General features: G+C 33.1%; 1 protein-coding gene across 1 annotated transcript in view; it reads right to left on the reverse strand.

The window, feature by feature from the left end:
- Window positions 1-20563, reverse strand: part of Adgrb3 (adhesion G protein-coupled receptor B3) — a 674891-nt gene that overhangs the window by 264727 nt on the left and 389601 nt on the right. Inside the window, exon 15 of the mRNA XM_076860054.1 lies at window positions 7697-7740. Within this exon, the coding sequence (XP_076716169.1) occupies window positions 7697-7740 (44 nt within the window). The remainder of the gene's footprint in view (window positions 1-7696; window positions 7741-20563) is intronic.

Below are 20563 nucleotides of genomic sequence, written 5' to 3' on the forward strand. Positions count from 1 at the left end.
CTTGACTTCAAAATAGTCTTTCCAATAATTTTAGGGGTGTTTAATATGGCATAACTTAGCACACTAGGAAATAAAGTAATCTGAGTAAGGATCAGAGGAAGCAAAAGAGAGTAGAGATGAACCCATGAATAGTTCAACCGTAAGAATTATCAGTCACAGATTATAAAACATTTGTGTTTACCAGATAGAAGAAATAAAACAAAAACTTAAAAATACCTTCATGGACTACAACACTCTGAAAAATAATGGAGCAGATAAAAATTATATCAAATTCAAATTTTACAAATGAAAAAAATGACAGCTACAGATTTAAAACTATGCATAATCGAATAACAGATTAGACAACACTGATGAGAGAATTAGTGAACTGGATGATACACTGAAATGCATATTTGAGGGGGTCTATTAGTTTCTTATGCATTATTATAACAAAGCATCTGAGTCTGGGTTACTTTATAAATAAATTAAATTTATTGTGGCTCACAGTTCTGGAGGTACAGGGTTAAGGAACTGAATCTGGTAATGGTCTTATGGCTAACAGAGTCCCTAAGGTGGCACAAGGCATCATAAGACAAGAGACAGTGTAAGTGTGTGTTTGTTTTTCTGTCCTCTTGTTTGGCTGCTTTCTTCTTACAAAGCTAAGAGCATTTAATCATGGGGGCTCAACCCTGATGACCTTATTTAATCCTAATTACATCCCTGTTTCTACTTTTAATCACCATAGTGAGATTGGTTTCTACCCTCTTAATACTTTACAATGGGGATTAAATTTCAACACATGAATCTTTGCAGGACATACTCAAACCATTTCCAAACCATAGCAGCAAAAGAAAAAATATGGAAGCGAGTTTATGAGATGAAGGAATACAGGAAAAAGTTCTTTGTCAGAGCTCCAGATGAAGAGGAGACAGATTATGGATGAAGCTATATTTGGAAAAAAAAATTGGTGGTTGAGATTTTTTTCAGAACGAATGGATCAATTTTCTCCACCCTATCCTGACCCTGCTTGCAAACATCTTCCTTCATTTACCCCAGTGTGATAGCTAATCAATATTTTCTTTGTGCCAACACTGGAAAACTGCTGGAAAGCACTGTTTGGGCAGGGGTTGACAATTATTTTTTCTATAAAAGACTTGATAGTAAATATTTTAGGATTTGTGAGTATTGTCATTTCTGTTGTGAGTCACTTCTGCAGTTCTTGCACAAAAGTAGACACAGACAACACATAACCAGGCATGACTATGTCTGATAGAACTTTATTTACAAAACAGCCAGTAGTCTGAACTTGTGCCACAGACTATAGCTTGCCAATCCCTACATTAGGGGGTTGAGGCAAGGGTTCCAATAAAGAGCACATGTCACCATTTTACTCCCAATGTTTGCCCTTCATATTCATGTCGACGGAATTATGCAGTGTTTCTTGAATTTTATAGCTTGCCCTAATGGACATAATGGGTTGTAAATAATATTACAAGCACTTAGGTAAACTTTATCATTTAAAAGTGGTTATTTGTACACTAACAAATTTAGAAATGCTCCTTTAGGAGACTGGGCACTTAACATTCAATGTCACAAAATTTGCAATGTAACATAAAACATTTTAAAATTTTATGAAATATTTTAAGGGATAAAAAGAAAAAAAGGTCATTTTGGATTATAATGTCTTCATAAGAAAACATGCAATAATGAATATCATGAAACTTCAAAAACTAAGGCATAGTATACTATGGCAGAAAAGGAAAAAGTAAATAAAACTTTATTCAGTTTTCTACCAAGGAATCTTTCATTTTACTGTTATATTTAAGGAAAATTAAGATTTTTGTTTTTTTACAGCATTTTCTGAAAAAAAGCATGGTTGTTTTGCAAAAAAAGTGTTATCAATAGCAAACGTCAATAGTAACCAATAAATCTTCTAATATTGGGCATTGTTATTATTTTGGGGGAATATTGGGGATTAAATTTAGAGGCACTCAATCACAGAGCCACATCCCCAATCCTATTTTGTGTTTTATTTAGATATAGGGTCTCACTAAGTTGCTTAACGCCTTGCTTTTGCTGAGGCTGGCTTTGAACTCACAATCCTCCTGTCTCAGCCTGCAGAGCAGCAGGGATTACTGGCAGGTACCACCATGCCCAGCCAAAATAGTATTTCTTACTATTCCAACTACAGAGAAGCCAACATGGTCTTAAGAACTGTCCAGTAAATTTGAACATGTTGATACCTAGGGCATATATTGGATGAAATTGCACACTGAGTTCATTTGGAAACTGAATACCTTAAATTTACTTCCAAAATATGAACTATCATGATGTCCTAAGTTATACTTTTACATATTTTAGCAGACCAATATATGCAGGAAAAATAATACAACTCCTTGAAGTTCAATAGCTTTAAAATTCTGTCTTTGGCTAATTGAATCACCAGGAAATTTTAGAAATAGTGACTTAATGGAATAATGATATAAATATGCTGAATATTTTGACTATAGACTTTCTTCATCCCCCTGTCCCCGCCGCCCCCCCAAAAAAACCCATGCAAAACAAAACCCAAAAATGGCTCCATAGGTAACTGCAACTATAGAGTCTTTCATACCCACCCTCTCAATCAATAAGACCATGACATTATTGTTTAAGGTGGTTGGTTGTTATAAGTCTATTTTCTTTATTAACTGTTGTATAATGTCTCCAACAAAACCACTTTCTTATGTTTTTTACTTTCCATCCATATTTGCTTTCCCCTAGTTTAAACAGTCTTATGAAAGAAATGCTTTACTTGGTTATTCTCTGTAGGATAGAGGTTGGCTATCTATTAGTGAAATTTGATATAATTGCTTAGAATTTCTAAGAGGTAATAGATCTTTCCGTGTGTGTGTGTGTGTGTGTGTGTGTGTGTGTGTGTCTAATGCATAGACATGTCAATCAGCCAGAAAGCAAAGAAAACAGCAATATCCCTAGGATGATGGGATGAGGGTGGGGTGTTATCTTTATATTTACCAGCTATTATATTTTGAGGTACAGTCTTCCAATGTGAATGATAAAAGTAGAGGAAGATGTTCTGGGTATGGAGAAATTAGGATTACAGAAGGAAAGGAGAGGTATTACTTCAATCTAGTGATTTAACTTTTGAGATAAAATAAGCCAATGTTAGCTTTGGTTGAGATATGAATATCATTACTCTTAACAGCAATAAATCAATTTGAAATGTAGAAAAATGGGAAAGCTCAGTGCCTAAAAGCTTCTGGTAGACAAATAACAAATAGGTTGATAAAACTGTGTTGCAATAGTTAAGCAATGACCACAATGAAAACACCAGCAATTAAAACTCTAAAATATTTTTTGAAAAAAAAAATGTGATCCTTCACAGACCTGAGAGTATCAAATAGATGACATTGAGGTTCCAGAGAGAAAAACTACAGGATAATTTAAACAAAGGATTATAGGTTTCTCATGGAATGCAATCATGACATATAATCCAATACTCTAAATCCAAATTCAGATCAACTCAAAAAAACATGCAGATTATAAATCAGTCAAGCAATTAGTCTGTAAGCTATTTTAGAAAAAAAATTTAAAAGGCTTGGAAAACTTGGAATGGAACCACCATTGACCCAGCTATCCCACTCCTCAGTTATAGCCAAAGGACTTAAAAACAGCATAGTACAGTGACACAGCCACATCAATGTGATTCACATAGCAGCATGATTCACAATAGCTAACTTGTGGAACCAACCTAGATGCCCTTCAGTAGATGAATGGATAAAGAAACTGTGATTATATATATACAAGGGACTATTACTCAACTTTGAAAGAGAATACAATTATGGCATTTGCAGGTAAATGGATGAAGTTGAAAAATATAATGCTAAGTGAAGTAAGCCAATCCCCGCAAAACAAATGCCAAATGTTTTCTCTGATATGAGGATGCTGATCCATAATGAGGATGGTGGGGAGCATGGGAGGAATGGAGGGACTTTAGATAGGGCAAAGGGCAGGGAAGAAGGGAGAGAGCAGCGGGTTAGGAAAGATGGTGGAATGAAATGGACATCATTACCCTAAGTATATGTATGAAGATATGAAAGGTGTGACTCTACTTCATGCACACCAGAGAGCTGAAAAATTGTGCTGTATATGTGTATTATGAATTATAGTATATTCTGTTGTCATATATAACAAATTAGAATAAATAAATAAATTTAAAAAAGAAATATTCCTCCTACTAAAATAAGACTATTTTTGAAACAAGAAATTATTATCAACTTGTTTCATGGGTCACATGTGATGAAGTATTTTTGTCGTTCTGTTAATTAGTGAGCCAAAGCAAATCAAAATATGTTTTTAAATTGTCTAAAATTCTTGTGCTTTATGATACTCAAATAAAATGCCTTTGTTTGATATTATTGTGGCAAAAGATTACAGTTAGAAATAAAATTATTTGTATGTAATGGAACAGTATTGTAACAAGTTGTAGTATCCTCCCTTCAAATATTAGGGCAATAATTGCTAGAAATATTTATCAACTGATAAAATAAAACAGAAATGGGAGTAGTAATTCTTCAATAAGACGAATACTTGAGAAATTGGTAAACCTTCATTTGTACATAAAATTAGCTAACAAGTATTTGTTAGATGTGATGTGTAAAATATCCTACTCTAAAAGGCATTAAAAGTGCAATTATGGATAAGAAACATAAAGCATTTCTGTTTCTTCTTCTTCTTCTTCTTTTGTATCAGGGATTGAACCCAGGGGTGCTTAACCACTGAGCAACATCCCCAGCCCTGTTTTTATATTTTATTTTGAGATGAAGTCTTGCTAAGTTGCTTATGTCCTTTCTAAGTTGCTGAGGCTGGCTTTGAACTCATGATCCTCTGCTTCAGCCTCTGAAGTCACTAAGATTACAGCTGTGTGCCACTACTCCCAGCTTAAAGCATATTTCTTATGGTGTTTATTTTCTAGTGGCAGAGACAGAAACTAAACAAATAAGAAAGTAGGAAGACCTGCTGTAAGAAAAATAAAACAGGGTGATATGAAGAGAACAAAAGAGTAAAACTATGGATTAAGTGGCCACAGACATCCTTAAAGAGAAATGTACAAGGAGAAACACAGAAACACAGTTTACAGAAGAAAATTAACTAGAAACCACTTCAATAGCTCTCGGTTTAGGGAATGCTAGATCTATTATGATGTGTCTATATGATGAAGCAGGAACAAGGAAAGGCATATATATAATATAATATAAAAATTTCCAAAACATATATTGAATTTAAAATTGAGGCATATTATAAGTAACATAATATGTATGTAAAAATTTGGTTGATATATATAACTACATATATATATTTCAGTGTGTTAATGTATGTCAGAAATTATTCATGATAAAATGTAAGAAAGAGTGACTTTGGGGATATGGGTGGGTGTAGAGATCCAAGTTGGTGATGATTAATGAATCTTTTTACCTTAACAGTGGGTTTTAAACTTTTATGAGTAAAATATTTGAATGAGTTGCTTTTGTTATTAAAAATTAATTTAAAAAATTAAACAGGATGAAAACTTAATAAACTAAAATCAAAGCACAATTTCGAATCTCAACTTTATTATTGAGATCTTCAAGATATCATTTAAGTCAACTCTTGTCTGTGTTTTTCAAAAAGTAGTATTATCTCTCCACTATTAACTATATTTGAAGGATCTACAATACTGTTTAATACCAAACATGATTGGAACAGAAAAACAGATGTGAAAGAAGAAATAAAGTTGTCTTAACCTTCACTGTTTAAAAACTCACCCAGAAAAATAATTTTAATGATGAGACAATCTGATAAAAAGCAAGATGGGACAGAAGTTCTGTCACAAAGGAGAGCTTTTTGATCGTTTTCAGATACATCAAGGAAACACTAACTGCATTGATCTCTTGAAATTATCTGCTTTGAAACACAGCTAAATACATCTCCTCTTCCAGGTTAGTTTTCTTCAAGGACAAGTGGAAAGTTGAGTTGTGTAAAACTACACATGTTCTTTGAGAGGGATAAGACCATGGTCACGGGAAGTGACTGTGGTTGATTCTGAAGATTAACACTGACCTCAAACACCAATAGTTTTTAAATTAAATTTAACACTTTACACTGTCTGTGAAAGGAAACTAACAGAGGTGCGAAACAAGCAACTGGGTCTTCTTATAGTGTCATTTGAACAGTCCTAAAGGACTTTGGGAGTAATTAACACTTTCCCCTGTTTGTATCAATATACAACCACATTCTTCCTACTAAAAGATAACAAAACTAAGTCAAAGTTAGTTATTATTCATGGATATTAAAATAGCTATAATGAGGAGTTTTTCCTTGAGCAGAAAATATTCAATTAGATTTTTGCAGCATTTCACTTTTCCCTCAGCTATACAACACATCAAGCAGCATCTTATGGCAGAAATGGCAAAACCTGGGAGCATTTTTCTACCATAAATTTCTCTATGAGATTTCATAAAGAAGATAATCATGGCATCAGTAAGGGCAACCAGCTCATATTACTACCAGAGCAAGTTGGGCATCTCTTTATGGTACTAGGTTCCTGAAGAAGAGGATCCATAAGACATCAGAACCTATAGTAAAAAACTGCTTAACGTTATTGATTTGTCATCCCCGTGAAGATAATTGTAGTTTAAATTATATCAGTATGATAGGACTGAGAAGAGTATCAGGGGGTTTGCCCTTTTCTTAGAAATTCTAAGCATGTTCCTCTTCTAGACTCTGGGAGAGGAAGTGACTTCATAAAACCTCAGATGTAGAACAAATCTCAGGGGAAGAATTCCAGAGAAAATTCTTAGAAAACACAGAGCTCAACAACTTGGTGCTCTGACATAAAACACATGGTAGTGTTTCCCTTAGGGATTGATTCATACTTGTCTCCTCTTCATGCAAAAGCAAAGAAAATAAAACAAAATAAACAAAACCTTCCCCCCAAAAAAGGCCAAAAAGAATTTGGAAGCCACAGAAAATATGTATGGTATTGAAGTCTAAGACTTAACTATGGGTTTTTTTTTTCCTGCTTTTTGAGACATTAAAATCTCTTAGAATTATCAACGAGATAAATATGAGTTTGACCAGATACATTGCAATTACTTGTCTGACAATTAAAAAATCATGAAAGAAGTACTCATTCTATTTAGTACAATTATTTTCTTTTGTCTTCATGAATTTGTAAAACATATGAATAAAAATTAGACGATATCATTCAGTGCTTTTATAAGAATGCAGTTTGGAAGGACCATATAAATATTGCTTTATTCTGATAATAGACACAAGGTCATGCAAGTAATGTTTGAGCTAAGTGACCATAGAGATTGCTGTTTTATTCTGCAATGCTAAGCTGAATTACTAGGACAAGATATTGAAATAGCATTTGAGCTTCTATAATTCTAAAATCTTAGAGCTTTTAAAAAAGCCCTCAATGAATTTACATTGCAATGTTCTTTACACATTAGGTAATGCAATCCTTTCTTAAGAAGTAACCCAATGGCATCATCACACACAAACACATTCATCACGCTGTCTTACAGATTCAAAGAGGAGAATGTTTTCTTTCTGTGAATAACTCACATCCTACTGACTTATCATATTCCTGTTAACTAGCAGGCAGCTGAAATAATTTAATGTGCTTTGAATATTTAGTTCAAAATAATGTAAGAAAACATCTGTCACTTACGTTTTTGAGTCATCCCATAACACACAATAGGGATTCAAAGTACCCTAAAAATAAGCAGAGAAGTAATAAATATATTGTGAGTATACACATGAAAAATTAAAGTATTATTTGATATAATTATTTGAAATGATTAGTTGAAATTCAAATAGAATGGTGGATTTCATATCTTGTGGTAAGATACTTTGAAGATTCTACATCAATTTTTTTTTTCATGAGAAATTTGCATTTCCTTTCTCACAGATTTGGTGACTCACTTTGTGAAATTCTAAGAAAATAACACATTTATTTCAAATATAACCTGTATTTAGTTCTGTTAAAAATTGAAAGTGAAGCTATCATATTTTGATGTTTCCAACTCCATATTTATTTCTCTAAAATATTAATTTCTGGGTTACTTTCTTTAGGAAGACCAAGGTATTGATAATATTTACATCACAGGAAAACATCCCCCTTTTTTTAGTTTATTTTTTACTAGTGTATATTGATTATATGGAATAATGGTTTCATTGCGACATATTCATATAGGTACATAACATATTTGGTTATATTCATCCCACATTAACTTTTTTTACCCTACTTTTCCCCTCCCCCTTTCTCTTCTATGATTCTTTCCTTTCTACTTTCATATCATCTTTTATTTTCTATATTCCACATATGAGAGAAAATGTGTGATATTTGTCAGAATTTCTGAGTCTGGCTTATTTTGCTTAACATGATGATCTCTAGTTCCATACATTTTCCTGAAAATGACCTAATTTTGTTCATTTTTTATAGCTGAATAATAGTCCATCATGTTTATATTCCACGTTTTCTTTTCCTATTTATCTTTTGGTGGACATCTGAGCTGATTCTTTAACTTGGCTATTGTGAGTTGTGCTATGATAAACATGGGAATGAAGGTATCTTTATAGTATGCTGACTTTAATTCCTTCAGGTGTATACCGAGGAGTGGTATAGTTGGGTCATATGTTAGTTATATTTTTAAGTTTTTTTAGGAAATGCCATACTGATGGCCACAGTATCTTCACTAATTTAAAATCCCTTCAAGATTGTGTAAGCTTTCTTTATCCCTGAATCCTCATTAGCATTTATTGTTTTTCTATTCTTGATGATACCAATTTTGACTGCAGTGAGATGAAATCTCAGTGTGTTTTCTTAATTTCTTTTAGATGTTGGTGAACATTTATTTATTTGTTTGTTTATTTATTTATTTATTTATTTATATGTGGCACTGAGAATAGAATCCAGTGCCTCACACATGCTAGGCAAGTGCTGTGCCACTGAGCCACAACTGCCATGTCCCAGTGTGTTTTTGATTTGCATTTCCCTGAAGGCTAAAGAATGCATCCTGTACTATACCTGTGTGCACTCATCAGCACCATCTCCCTTTCAGCCTCTAGTTGCTTCTTCTAAGAAAGAGGTGATTGCATTAGTTTTCCATTTCCAGAGAGTTGGTTGACATTCAGTACCCTCTTAATCAAGGGATAATATTTGGATCAGATAATGTTTAATGAATTTTTAAGAAAAAAAGTGCTAGATTTTTATTCTGTTGAATAATTTATTGAGTAGCCACCATCACTTTCAGGATGACACAGTGAGTTTTCCACACTTGTCTAGGGTTGTGTATTAATGAATACTAATTTTTGGAAAAGTGTTGTTTTCCTCTCTACTTGCTTACATTGATCGGACTTTATTTTGCCCCACCTTGAAACTAACTTAATTTTTTCTTTAAGCAAAATCTGAGATTTGTACAAATTCTATCATACCCCTGAAGAGTCTTCTGTTTTCCATTAAACATATTCTGTTGGTTCAAATTCTTTTATCTTCCATGCCCTTAATTTCCTGGAGCATACACTTTTAGAGTTCATTTAGGGTAATCTTCCTCTGTGCCCACCCATGCAGAGAAGAGCAGTGCTACTGCCTATCCAATTTAGATGCCATATTCACAACAATGCAAACTAGGATCACATAAGATATTTGGTATTTGCTTCCTGAGCTTAGCAGGCATTACTCATACATAGCAGTCTTTTGGGAGCTTTTAAAATTCTGATTTTGGCATCCCACACAATCATAATTGCTTCCAAGCTTTTTGACATTACAGGATTAAAAGCAAACATGATTATCTGTGTCCTCATCCAACCAAATTGTTGATAAAAGTAATGAACAGGCCAGCACGATTTAAAAATAACGGTTTCCAAAAAGGTCACTGGCTCCCTTCTACAGGTAGACTTGCTCCACTGGTGCCACCAAGCTACCATCCAATCCTTAGGTTTCAGCTTTGCATATAAGCAGATAGTTCCTGTAGTGTGTCTGATAAAAGCAATCTCTCTAAAAATCTAGGTGGTATCTTTGCAGTGTGTTTCTAAGTGATATTGCCTGGGTTCATTCTAAAATGTTAGAAATAAAAAATAAGTTTATTAATCTAGGTTTTATAAAACACATCTTGGTTTCATTTATTATCTATTTTAATTGATGCCTTTGACTAACTCCAACATTTTAGTACCATAACTAATCTCTAGGTTCTTCAAAGACCATGTATCCAAAATTTCTTGGCTATCAAATGCTCATACTTCTATGCTATGCCCCTAGAACATTAAAAAAATTCACTTCCCTGAAAAAAGTCACAGGCCTATAGAGGTAGATAACTCACATGAAATGATTATGTTACAACACAAGAGAAATAGAAACATCAGTAGTGTTAGTTTCTTTCATAAAAGACAATGAGTCTGTGCTAGTCTGAGTGCATTTCATGGATGCTTTGGGTCCTTATCTGGCTATTCCAGAAGGCACAGATCCTGTGTTCATGGGATGAAGGAGAGAATGGTTCTTCAAACTGGTATCTTCTTCTACTTTATGAGATATTATCTAGATTAACCTGGATTTTTTTATATAGCTTGTGAATTTTTGATAAACTTTCAGGATAGTTAAAACACTGTATTGTAATGTTATGCTGTTTTTATTCAACAGGGTACAGAGCAATATCATTGGAATACCACAATGAAGGGTACCCGTGTGCACATTTCATGGCTATAGAAACCAAATGTAGGTGAGAAACCTGAGATAAGAGACCTCTGAATCTAACTAATTGATTTTGATAATCTAAGAGTGAGATTAAGCTAAATCTACACATAAAACAATTCTGGATACTGCTTATATGCTTATTATTTTATAAGTATTGTTCATAACATGTTACAACAAAAATCTAGTAACATTAGAAAATTAATATAAACTAAAAATTTGGATATCTTTTCCTTTTGACTCCCCTAAAAAATTTCAAATGAAAACATAAAGACGAGAAATGCTTCTTTTATTCCACACCTTGGTCAACATTCAGTTTTATCCTTCACCTTCTTTACCCCTTACTTCTCGACCCATTGTATGCTTCTCTCTCTTCCTATTCTTATGAAAATTCAAACTCCATTCACCTGAGAGTTATTATGCATTCCAAATGCACCATTCAATCTTGGAGTATACATACTGGGCTGCACAAAACAGTCAGATACTCCTCTGTGGATATTTATCCTAGAATAACCACAATGCACAGGCTTGTGATATGAGATGAGGTCTATGAGTTAAGCATTTGAAGTTTAGACAAATAGGCAGGACAAAAAATTAGAGAAATCTTAGTTCCTGGAAGACCAATTACTTAATAAGAATTGGAAATGGAAAATATAAAGCAAAAACCAATGCTAACCTTATGAAAATACATATATACTAGCTAAATGGTTCTTCTAAGAAACTACTTGGAAAATATGTTACAAATTTTAGATACTTTTCTGAAAGGGACTATTCTACAATATCTGTTATAAGGAATTTACAGGAAATCAATAATAGGAAATGGTGAGTCCCATGGAGAGCAGTAACAAAATGGACTGGCGGGAGATAGAGGGAATCCAACAAGCTGTGAACTTCACCTCTATAAGTAGACTTAAGAAATACGTCAAACTAAGAAAACAGAAGTTGTCAGGTAAATGAGACAGATGGGCTAATGAAGATTAATTCATCAAGCTGTCAATATAATTGACACTTGAAAGTATTAAAACTGCATGTATTTGAAAACTTTTGGGAAAGATATACTCTTCTTGACAAACACGTTTTTTGGCAAATCAAACAATCCGCCTCTCTTGGCTGTACTCAAAATAGTACAGTTTAACTTGAGTTAAACATTTTAATCATACCCTCATAAGCATTTTGAAAATGCACCATGACAATACCCAGTTACCATAGGTTGTTCTATGCACCATTTTTAAGCATCTTTGTTGTTTTCTATTACTTTCTCTGTTTCAACATCAAGGACTGTATTTATTAAATAGTAGAATGTAGCCCCAGCTTTGGTCAATGACTTTCGATGGGTGATTCTTTTCCCTTTTTGTTTTCTTATCTTAATATAAAATAAGGGATTTGGACATCCTTTTTAGCTCTAGTTCTCAAATGTTCTACTATGATACTCATAATTAAATTTCTTTCATTCTTTCAAAACTTTCTTCTAACTGCCCCCCCCATGGAATACTTTATCCTCCCTATAGTAAAACAAACAAACAAACAAACAAAAAACCTCTCACAATGTACAGAATGTAGAAGAAAGTTAGCAAGATGATTTAAACAAGGTCATCCATTTATTTATTTATGCATGCAAAAATTTTTTAGTTGATACCTAGTACCTTCCAGGTATCTTTCAAGGTACTTTCATACACGGTGGAAGAAAACCAAGTTCCTGCCTCATAGATGTCATTACAGTGAAGGGGCAGGAGAGTGACAAAAACATCAACAGACAAATATGTAATCTGCTAGATGGTAATAGGTGCTATAACAAAAAGTCCACCACAGTCAGCAGCAAAGACCAGGGAAGCAGATGCATCCTGGAAAAGAATCACTATTAAGCTTTAATAATTTGAGCAGAGATCTGATTGAAGTTGCTTATACTAAAGAAAAAAGAAATTACAATAAAAGTAAATAAGGTCCAAGTGTCTTCAAGTTTTTCCCCAGTGTTTTTAAATATGGATTAAATTCAAATTCACATGCTATTTTAATCTTAATCATACACTTGCTCTCTTCATAATGTTCAAATCATTTTCCCTAGACCTACTCTAGAATCATCTGGGGTGCTGACTTAACTTAGATTCCTTGGTTCTAGGAATTTTGAGATGTATGTTAAAAATAGAAATGTGCATTTTAATAATTTTTATCTACATCAAGTTAGGAGAACCATTGCTCAAGATGTAAAAAGAAAAAATAAATAACATGTCAGAGACGTTTAAAATCTATACATCTAACAATTTTAAAATATACAATGCTTTAATATTTTACTTTAGTCACTATTCTGTGCAATAGATTATTAAAACTTATCACTCCTATCTTAATCATACTTTGTGAGGTGATGGATGTGTTAATTAGCCTGATTTAATGATTGCACATTATAAACATATATCGATACATCATTTTGTACCCCATAAATACAATTGTTGTTTGTCAATTAAAAGTAAAATTAAAAAAGAAATAACATGCTTCCTCTGTTTTATTCAACTTTTAAAACTGATCAGTACTCAAATACTGTAATAAATTACTAATCTGGAAAGTTCATAACTTTTTTGTAACTTTTTCTGTCCTCTTGAAATAAAAATAATCTCTTGCCTGTAGAGACAAAGTAAGCAAATAGATAAAGTGGCTCAGGACACGAAGAAGGGCAATGATTTCATCTTAACTATTTTAACATTTCCAGTGCTCTGAGTCAGATGTTCTAGGATGATTCTTTCTGTCACGTCATCCAATGAATTGTACATTGATTTCTTGAGCATGGACGAGAGAAGGACTGTTTACCTGACACTATACCATCTCTCCTTAATTTTCTAAGTTTTAGACAACAAGGCATCACACACAAAAAATGACCAGTACAATATGTGCTGAGCATGTGCAAGAACCTAAGTTTAATTCCCAGCATTAAAACCAAAATCAAAACCAACCAACCAGCCAACCAACCAACCAACCAACAGATGAGGTAGAGAGGTAAGATGGGAGGGGAGGGGAAGGGGGATAGTAGGGGATAGGAAAGGCAGCAGAATACAACAGTCACTAATATGGCATTATGTAAAAATTGTGAATGTGTAACTGATGTGATTCTGCAATTTGTATTTGGGGTAAAAATGGAAGTTCATAACTCACTTGAATCAAATGTATGAAAGATGATATGTCATGAGCTTTGTAATGTTTTGAATAACCAATAAAAAAAATTAAAAAAAAAACAACCAACCAACCAACCAACCAACCAACCTAACAAACAAAAACCCCAAACCAACTAGATTTTGCTGAGCTTATTCTGACTTTGCTTCCCACTAAAATTGAATTGTTGGTATTATATGCAATTGCACAAATTGACCTGACCTACAAAAGATGAATTCATATCCAGTTTATAATTTTAATACTAGTTGAAAAAGGACACCTATTTTTAAAAAAAATCTAAGGAATTCCTGCTAGACAAATAAGGCATTAGTAAATGTAAATTGTTCTATAGTCAAATCTATGAGATGTTACTACTATAAGCTTTTCAGAGAAAGGGAACTCTTTCAGGAGTATATCTTTTAAAAGAAAAATAGCCCCCAAGTCCCTGAAAGTATTATACATCACTCAACGGGATGATGTCGTTCAAAGTGTAATTGTTGCATATTCTTCAAACATATTTTCAAGGTTATGATAAATAGTGATCTTTGGCATAGCTTTTGTTTGTTTGTTTTGTGGTGCCAGGAATCCAACCCAGGTAGAAGGCTAGCATTCTACCACAGAGCCACATTCCCAGCTTGGTGGTTTAATATTTTCAATGAATCTTAAAAAGAGCTAAGTCTAGGTCTTACTCTTTCTATATATTATTATTATTTTTTATTTTGGGCGTGGTAGTTGTCTTGTATCTGAAGTCAAATGGGCCTCATTGATGATGTAATAATGTTTTCTTACTTATTAGGAGTTTGGAAGCATAGAATATTTGAATGGACTTGTGAGGATTCTACAGGAAGCATCACATTACAAGCCAGTTAAACCAAGGTTATGGAAAATAAAGAGCTTGATTTAGCTATAGGAAAATGATCTAAAAACTATTGAAAAGAGAAGTACAGAATATTGTTTTATCTGGAGGAGTCATACCCATGTCACAATACTCTTCTTAGGAAGATGGTGGCTATTTAATGGGACCATGAGGAGAGAGCATATAGTTAATTCAGCTTCTACTATCCAGTTACTCAGTAGACCACATTAACCAGATGACACCATTTTTATGGATATGATAACAGCTTGCTTCTCTAATTTCTGAGACCTGTCATTAGCCTGATTGTTCATTATTACCTAATGAATACTGTTTGTCATGTTAGAAGCAGTAAAATGCAGAACCATAATCAGGAGCTTTTAAAATGTGTATCCTTCAAAAAGAATCATTGCTTTTACATTGATGTCTTAGAAAGGGTTATCCCTATATGCTTGCATCATTTCTAACAATGGTTACACAGGGGCTTGTGCAACTCTCAGCAAAAAAACAAAACAAAACAAAAAAAAACCTTTTTTTTTTTTTTTTTTTTTACAAACTGTCTGAGTATTTCTCATGATTTAAAGTAGCGTATAACTTTAATAAATTAACACCAAATCCCCAGATTCCACGCAGCATACCAGTTAGGTCTTTCCCCTTTATAGTCAAGTATAATAATGTGTCCTAATAATAATCAGATGAGTTTATAGCAGAGAGGGCAGGCAAGGGTGGTTTTCACTCCTATAGTCTACATGCTGACTGCAGAGAAGTTTCACTAAGTTTTTTCAGGAGCACAACATATGTGCAGATATCAGGGTTCTGCAGGACATCCAGCACCTCCTTCTGCACAGCCCTTCTTTTGGCTGCCTAGGCAATGCCATTGCATGATGTTCTCCAATTTCCCCTAATAGTTCACCACCACTTTACAAACTTGTGATCAAGTTTCTAAAGTGCTACTAATAAAACTCAGGACAAAATACTTTCCAGTTGCTAGTTGTTTTTCATTGAATAATGTATTATTAGTATTATAGTGTATCTGATTCAAAACAATACTATCAATGTATATTTGTATACTTTCAATTTCTAAAAAAAATTTTGTATCACTCCAATTCAGGATGTATTTAGTTTTCTATTCCTGCTGTTAAAAAAAAAAAAAAAAATTACCACAAACATAGGAGCACAGTACAGCACTTTTTTTTTTTTTTTTTTTTTTTTTAATCTCTCAGTTTCCATAGGTCAAAAGTCTAAGAGTTCAGTTCTACTTAAGGGTTTCATCAGGTTGAAATTGAAGTGTTGGTAAAACTTCATTTCTTTCTGAGAATCTGGAGATGAATTTGGTTACAGTTCCTTCTGATTAAAAGACTGCATTTCCCATTTCCTGGTTGACCAACTGGGGTTGTTACCAGCTTTTAAGACTGTCTGCATCTCCTGGTTTGTGGCCCTTTTCCTTGTCTGGACAAGACAGCTGAGGCTGGTTGAATCCTTACATTTCACATTTTTGTTCACTACTGGGCAACATTCTATGCTTTTCATAGCTTGTTTATTTAAACTGGGCATACATATATAATCTGGAATAATTTCCCCATCTCAAAGTGCTTACCCTTACATCACACAGGAGTTCCTTTTGACACGTAATACACATGTAACATCACTTTGATATGTAATATACTAAAGTCCTTTTGGACACGTAATATATTCACATGTTCTGAGAGTTGTTAGCATGTGGACATCTCTAAGGGGCTATTATTCTGCATACCATAGAGAGGCTGATTAACTATAGCCTGTGAACTAACTTTGACCTGCCACTTATATTTGTAAAGAAAATTTTACTGGGATAGAGCCACTTCCATATGTTTATATACTGTCTCTGGCTGCTTTTACATGCAAGAGATAGTTGAGGACATGTGACAAATTATTAGGCTCTGATGCCTAAAATATTTACTATTTGACTGTTTACTGGAAAAATTTGTCAACACCTACTCCTATGACTGTACAGTTATTTGAAAGTCTTTTTGGAGAATATCAATTATGTAAAATGAATAAAAATAAACCAAATTTGAAAGGTGAGTAGATGCTTACTCAGCTTAGGAATTTATGATAAAACACAAAAAAATGTAGCTAGAAAATAATTTCTATCTCAATTTCATCTGTTAGCAGAGCCATGAATCTCCTTGTCTAGTTAGCATTTCAAGACTCCCATAAAAATCACCAAGAGTAGTAAGTAGGAAAACCAGAAATCTCTACCAAATGGACAAAAGCTAGGGCACAAAAGTAATTAAAAAAACAAAGGACTGCTAATAATACCCCTTTGTAAAAATTATTGGTGCATAGACTGGACTTTTAAAGTTTTGCCAAATGATTTTTAATTCTTTAAGCTTTTAGAATTTGATGTTCATGAACACACTTCCTGATGAATACTGGGATTTCTTCATATCATTTCTCAAGCTTCTCTAATAGTAGCAAGAAATTCACTCTCCACTCTGTTTTCCTCCATGATTTACACAGGCTTTGGATCATGATTAATTTTAGTTCACATACATAAGTCAAATTTCTTAATTGGTTAGTTTGATCCTGTTAGTATGTAAGCAAATAAGACAAAGAAAACAAAACTCACAAGTGCAAAATTCCCATGAGATTTTTTGTGTGCACATGATCAGTTTGAGAAATACAAATAAATCTGATGGGTTTTTCCTCAACCCTGAAAGACAGGAGTAACACCCTACTTAGACCATTAGAGTTGCTTCACAGAGGGGAACTTTTTTAAAAAGGGCAAGTTTAGACTACAGGCCAGCATAGTCTACTCCATCTTTCCACTCAAAATGGAACTATGCAGAAGAACTTTTATTAGAAAAAAATAATGTATTTTCAGGCTTGCAAAGGTGATAAATCAGAAGATAACTAAAATTCATTTATTTTCTATTGTTTTAGCTTATCTTTAAATATGAGGATGTTATCCATTCTGGAAAGACACAGTAGGTCCAGACTTGTCAGACACAGGGCATCCTCACAGTTGTGTGTGTGTGTGTGTATGTGTCTGTGTGTGTGTGTGTGTGTGTGTGTACATACAGAGCTTTCCTATTATACTTAGTTCTCAATAACTTTGTTCAAAAAATTATTAACTTTCCATATGTGTTATATATTCTACCAATTGATAATTTTAAGTGTTACTCTGAAAAACCCTTCAGTAATATGAAATGCAAAATTCTTTTCCTGGAAAAAGTAAATTTAATATTTCTTAAAAGCAAACGATTGCTATGACTAAGCATGAAGTATCAGAAATCCAGAATCTATATGGTCATGAAAATGAAGACATAAGACTGAGAACCTGAACTAAGAATAGTGTCTTACTCATTAATGACTTAAAACCTGGTTAAAACTGCAACTAGCTTTGCTAACTGCAATTTGGAACTGCGAGGTTCTATATATTTCTTATTCCTACCATTTCCCAAGGGCCTTATTATATTTAACATACTATAAAATCTATTTGATAAAAAGCTTTTTAAAAAAAAAACACATTTCATTTAGAAAATGTTAACAGGCTTTCCCCTAGACTCACTATAACTTTTAATTCCCACTTTTCCTTTTCTTCACATGGAAAATCCTATGAAACAGATGTAGTTTGCAGGCTGTTATTTTTTCCTAAGCTCAGAAAAGTATGGAAAATAATTTTATTATAAGAAAATAGGTGAAAGTAGACATATTTATTATTAGAGACACATCATATCCAATTATAAAGGCAATGAATATAGATAAAAATTGAGCTTATTTCCATCAATTTCAATCCTCATGTTTTAGCTAAGATTGTTATCTTTCATTGTAGGCTTTTTTAGTGACCATTTCAATGAAATCAAACTAATATTAGTATATAGAAAATATCTTTTTAAGACTGGTAATAAATACTAAGATGTCCGAAAGAGTCAGTCCCATATTCCTTACTTCAGTGAACAATACAGTGTTTTTGAAAATCTAATTTGGTTGAGAATATAATTGCAGATGAAATTATCATTAGAAATAAAAATGGTAAAGCATAAAGAGCTGTCTATACTGTGCAGGTGGTGCAGTGCATTTAAAATCCAGGAGATCCCAGCAAAGCTCCTTGTGTGGCTGGAGTTGCAGTGGCCTCTGAGCACAGGTGGCCTTTGAGCACAGGTGTGGAGCAACACTTCAGGTGAGGGGGAACTGAAATAAAAGCACTTTCATTTTTTCTTTCTCCAGCAGAAACTTTTTTTCTTCCTCTTGTTTCCTCATTCCGTTTTGTAAGGTATTTGTCTATATATTTTTTTAAAAATCTGGGTCTTTTAGAGTGGAGAGAATATTCTTTTGGTGGCTGATCAATTCACTTACTCAAAATATTAAGACAGAATTCATCCGAAATGCCTTATGATCATTATCTCTTCCTTCTTATATGCTGACTTTCACTCCACTCCAGTGTCTAGTTGGTGCTTAATAAAATCTGTTGATTGTGCATTTGTTTCCCATATTTGAAAAATAATTTTAAGTACATGTTTTACCTCTTTTATAAATTGGCTGTCAAAATATATTACCAAAAGATAAAAGTTTGAGTCCAAGTTTAAAAGTATTCTTTACAAATAGTTTTCTTGAATTAAAGTAGAAACTATTCCATCAATACTATTTTTGAGGTTACTATTTTTCAAGTTATATAAAATTCAAACAATTTTCATTCTAACATGGTTTCAAATTCTAAATAATGTTTTCATCTTTATTTAGGAAAGTCCTACAAATATTCATTTATAGAAAACTTTTCTGCATAAAGAACAAGGCCTATGTTCTGATACTGTATTACTTTAATTTTGTAATTCTATAATTTTCATAGGAAACTAAATATCTCTTACTATTTTGCACCAATTCTTGTAACTTTAGAGACATTTCATGACAATAAAAACAGGCAAAGTGATAGACATTTTCATAGACAATCTTGAACACACAAATAAGCTCCTTATTTAAAAGTACATGTTCAAATGTTCAAATGCATCTCCCAATTTTTAGGAAGTAATGAGATTACAGCTACAGGAAGGTATGAGAAAGTAGATATTAAAGAAATAAAACATTCTTGAGATTAGAAACAACCAGTGTGGTCACATTTTGGCAAAAGTAGAAAAAGACCTAATTTTTCAAATATTAATTGTGATATTTGAAAGTTATTGAGGGAAGATTTGCAGTTTTCATTAAACAGTCTAGGAAGCCTGAGGCAGCTTAGCAAAAAGCAGTTCACAGGGAAGATGATTATCATTTTCTATGAAACTGAGGCTAATTTCTTGAGGAAATCAGAAATTATACAATGGCAGAAATTACACAAGTTTTGTAGCCCAAAGGATGTGAGTATGAATTCTATTATGTCATTCTCTAATTATATAAACTTGGGGAAATGGCTTAATCACTTTTTGCTTCTTTTTTTAATATTAAAGTCAACTTGATAAAAATATTTCAAGAAATAATAAAAATATATATGCATACAAGATAAGATTGGATAACTTTAATACAGGAAGTATGAAAGTATTATGAGGAGATCTTGATAAGAATTACCTTCCTTGTCCTTACCCATTAATCATTTAAGTATTTAAAGTGAATGTACAAATTATAAAAAAATTAATTTCAATATAGAACGGAGCATGATTTAAAGCATTTCAGTTGCAGTTGAATGGACTTAAGGAAAGGTGCTTGTCATTCTGGGATGATGGAAGATTGAAATTTAGACCAGTGGAGCACTCGGTAGTTATAAAGCCCCTTCCCCAAAGCTGGACTTAAATGTTGAAACCTGCTGCCAGACTCACTCCACCTTCCCAAGTTAACTTATCTCCTTTGTGCTAATTTTATAAGTTCTGTTGTTGCATGTAACTCAA

This window comes from Callospermophilus lateralis, chromosome 6 (assembly GCF_048772815.1).
Source record: "Callospermophilus lateralis isolate mCalLat2 chromosome 6, mCalLat2.hap1, whole genome shotgun sequence".
Classification (NCBI taxonomy): domain Eukaryota; kingdom Metazoa; phylum Chordata; class Mammalia; order Rodentia; family Sciuridae; genus Callospermophilus; species Callospermophilus lateralis.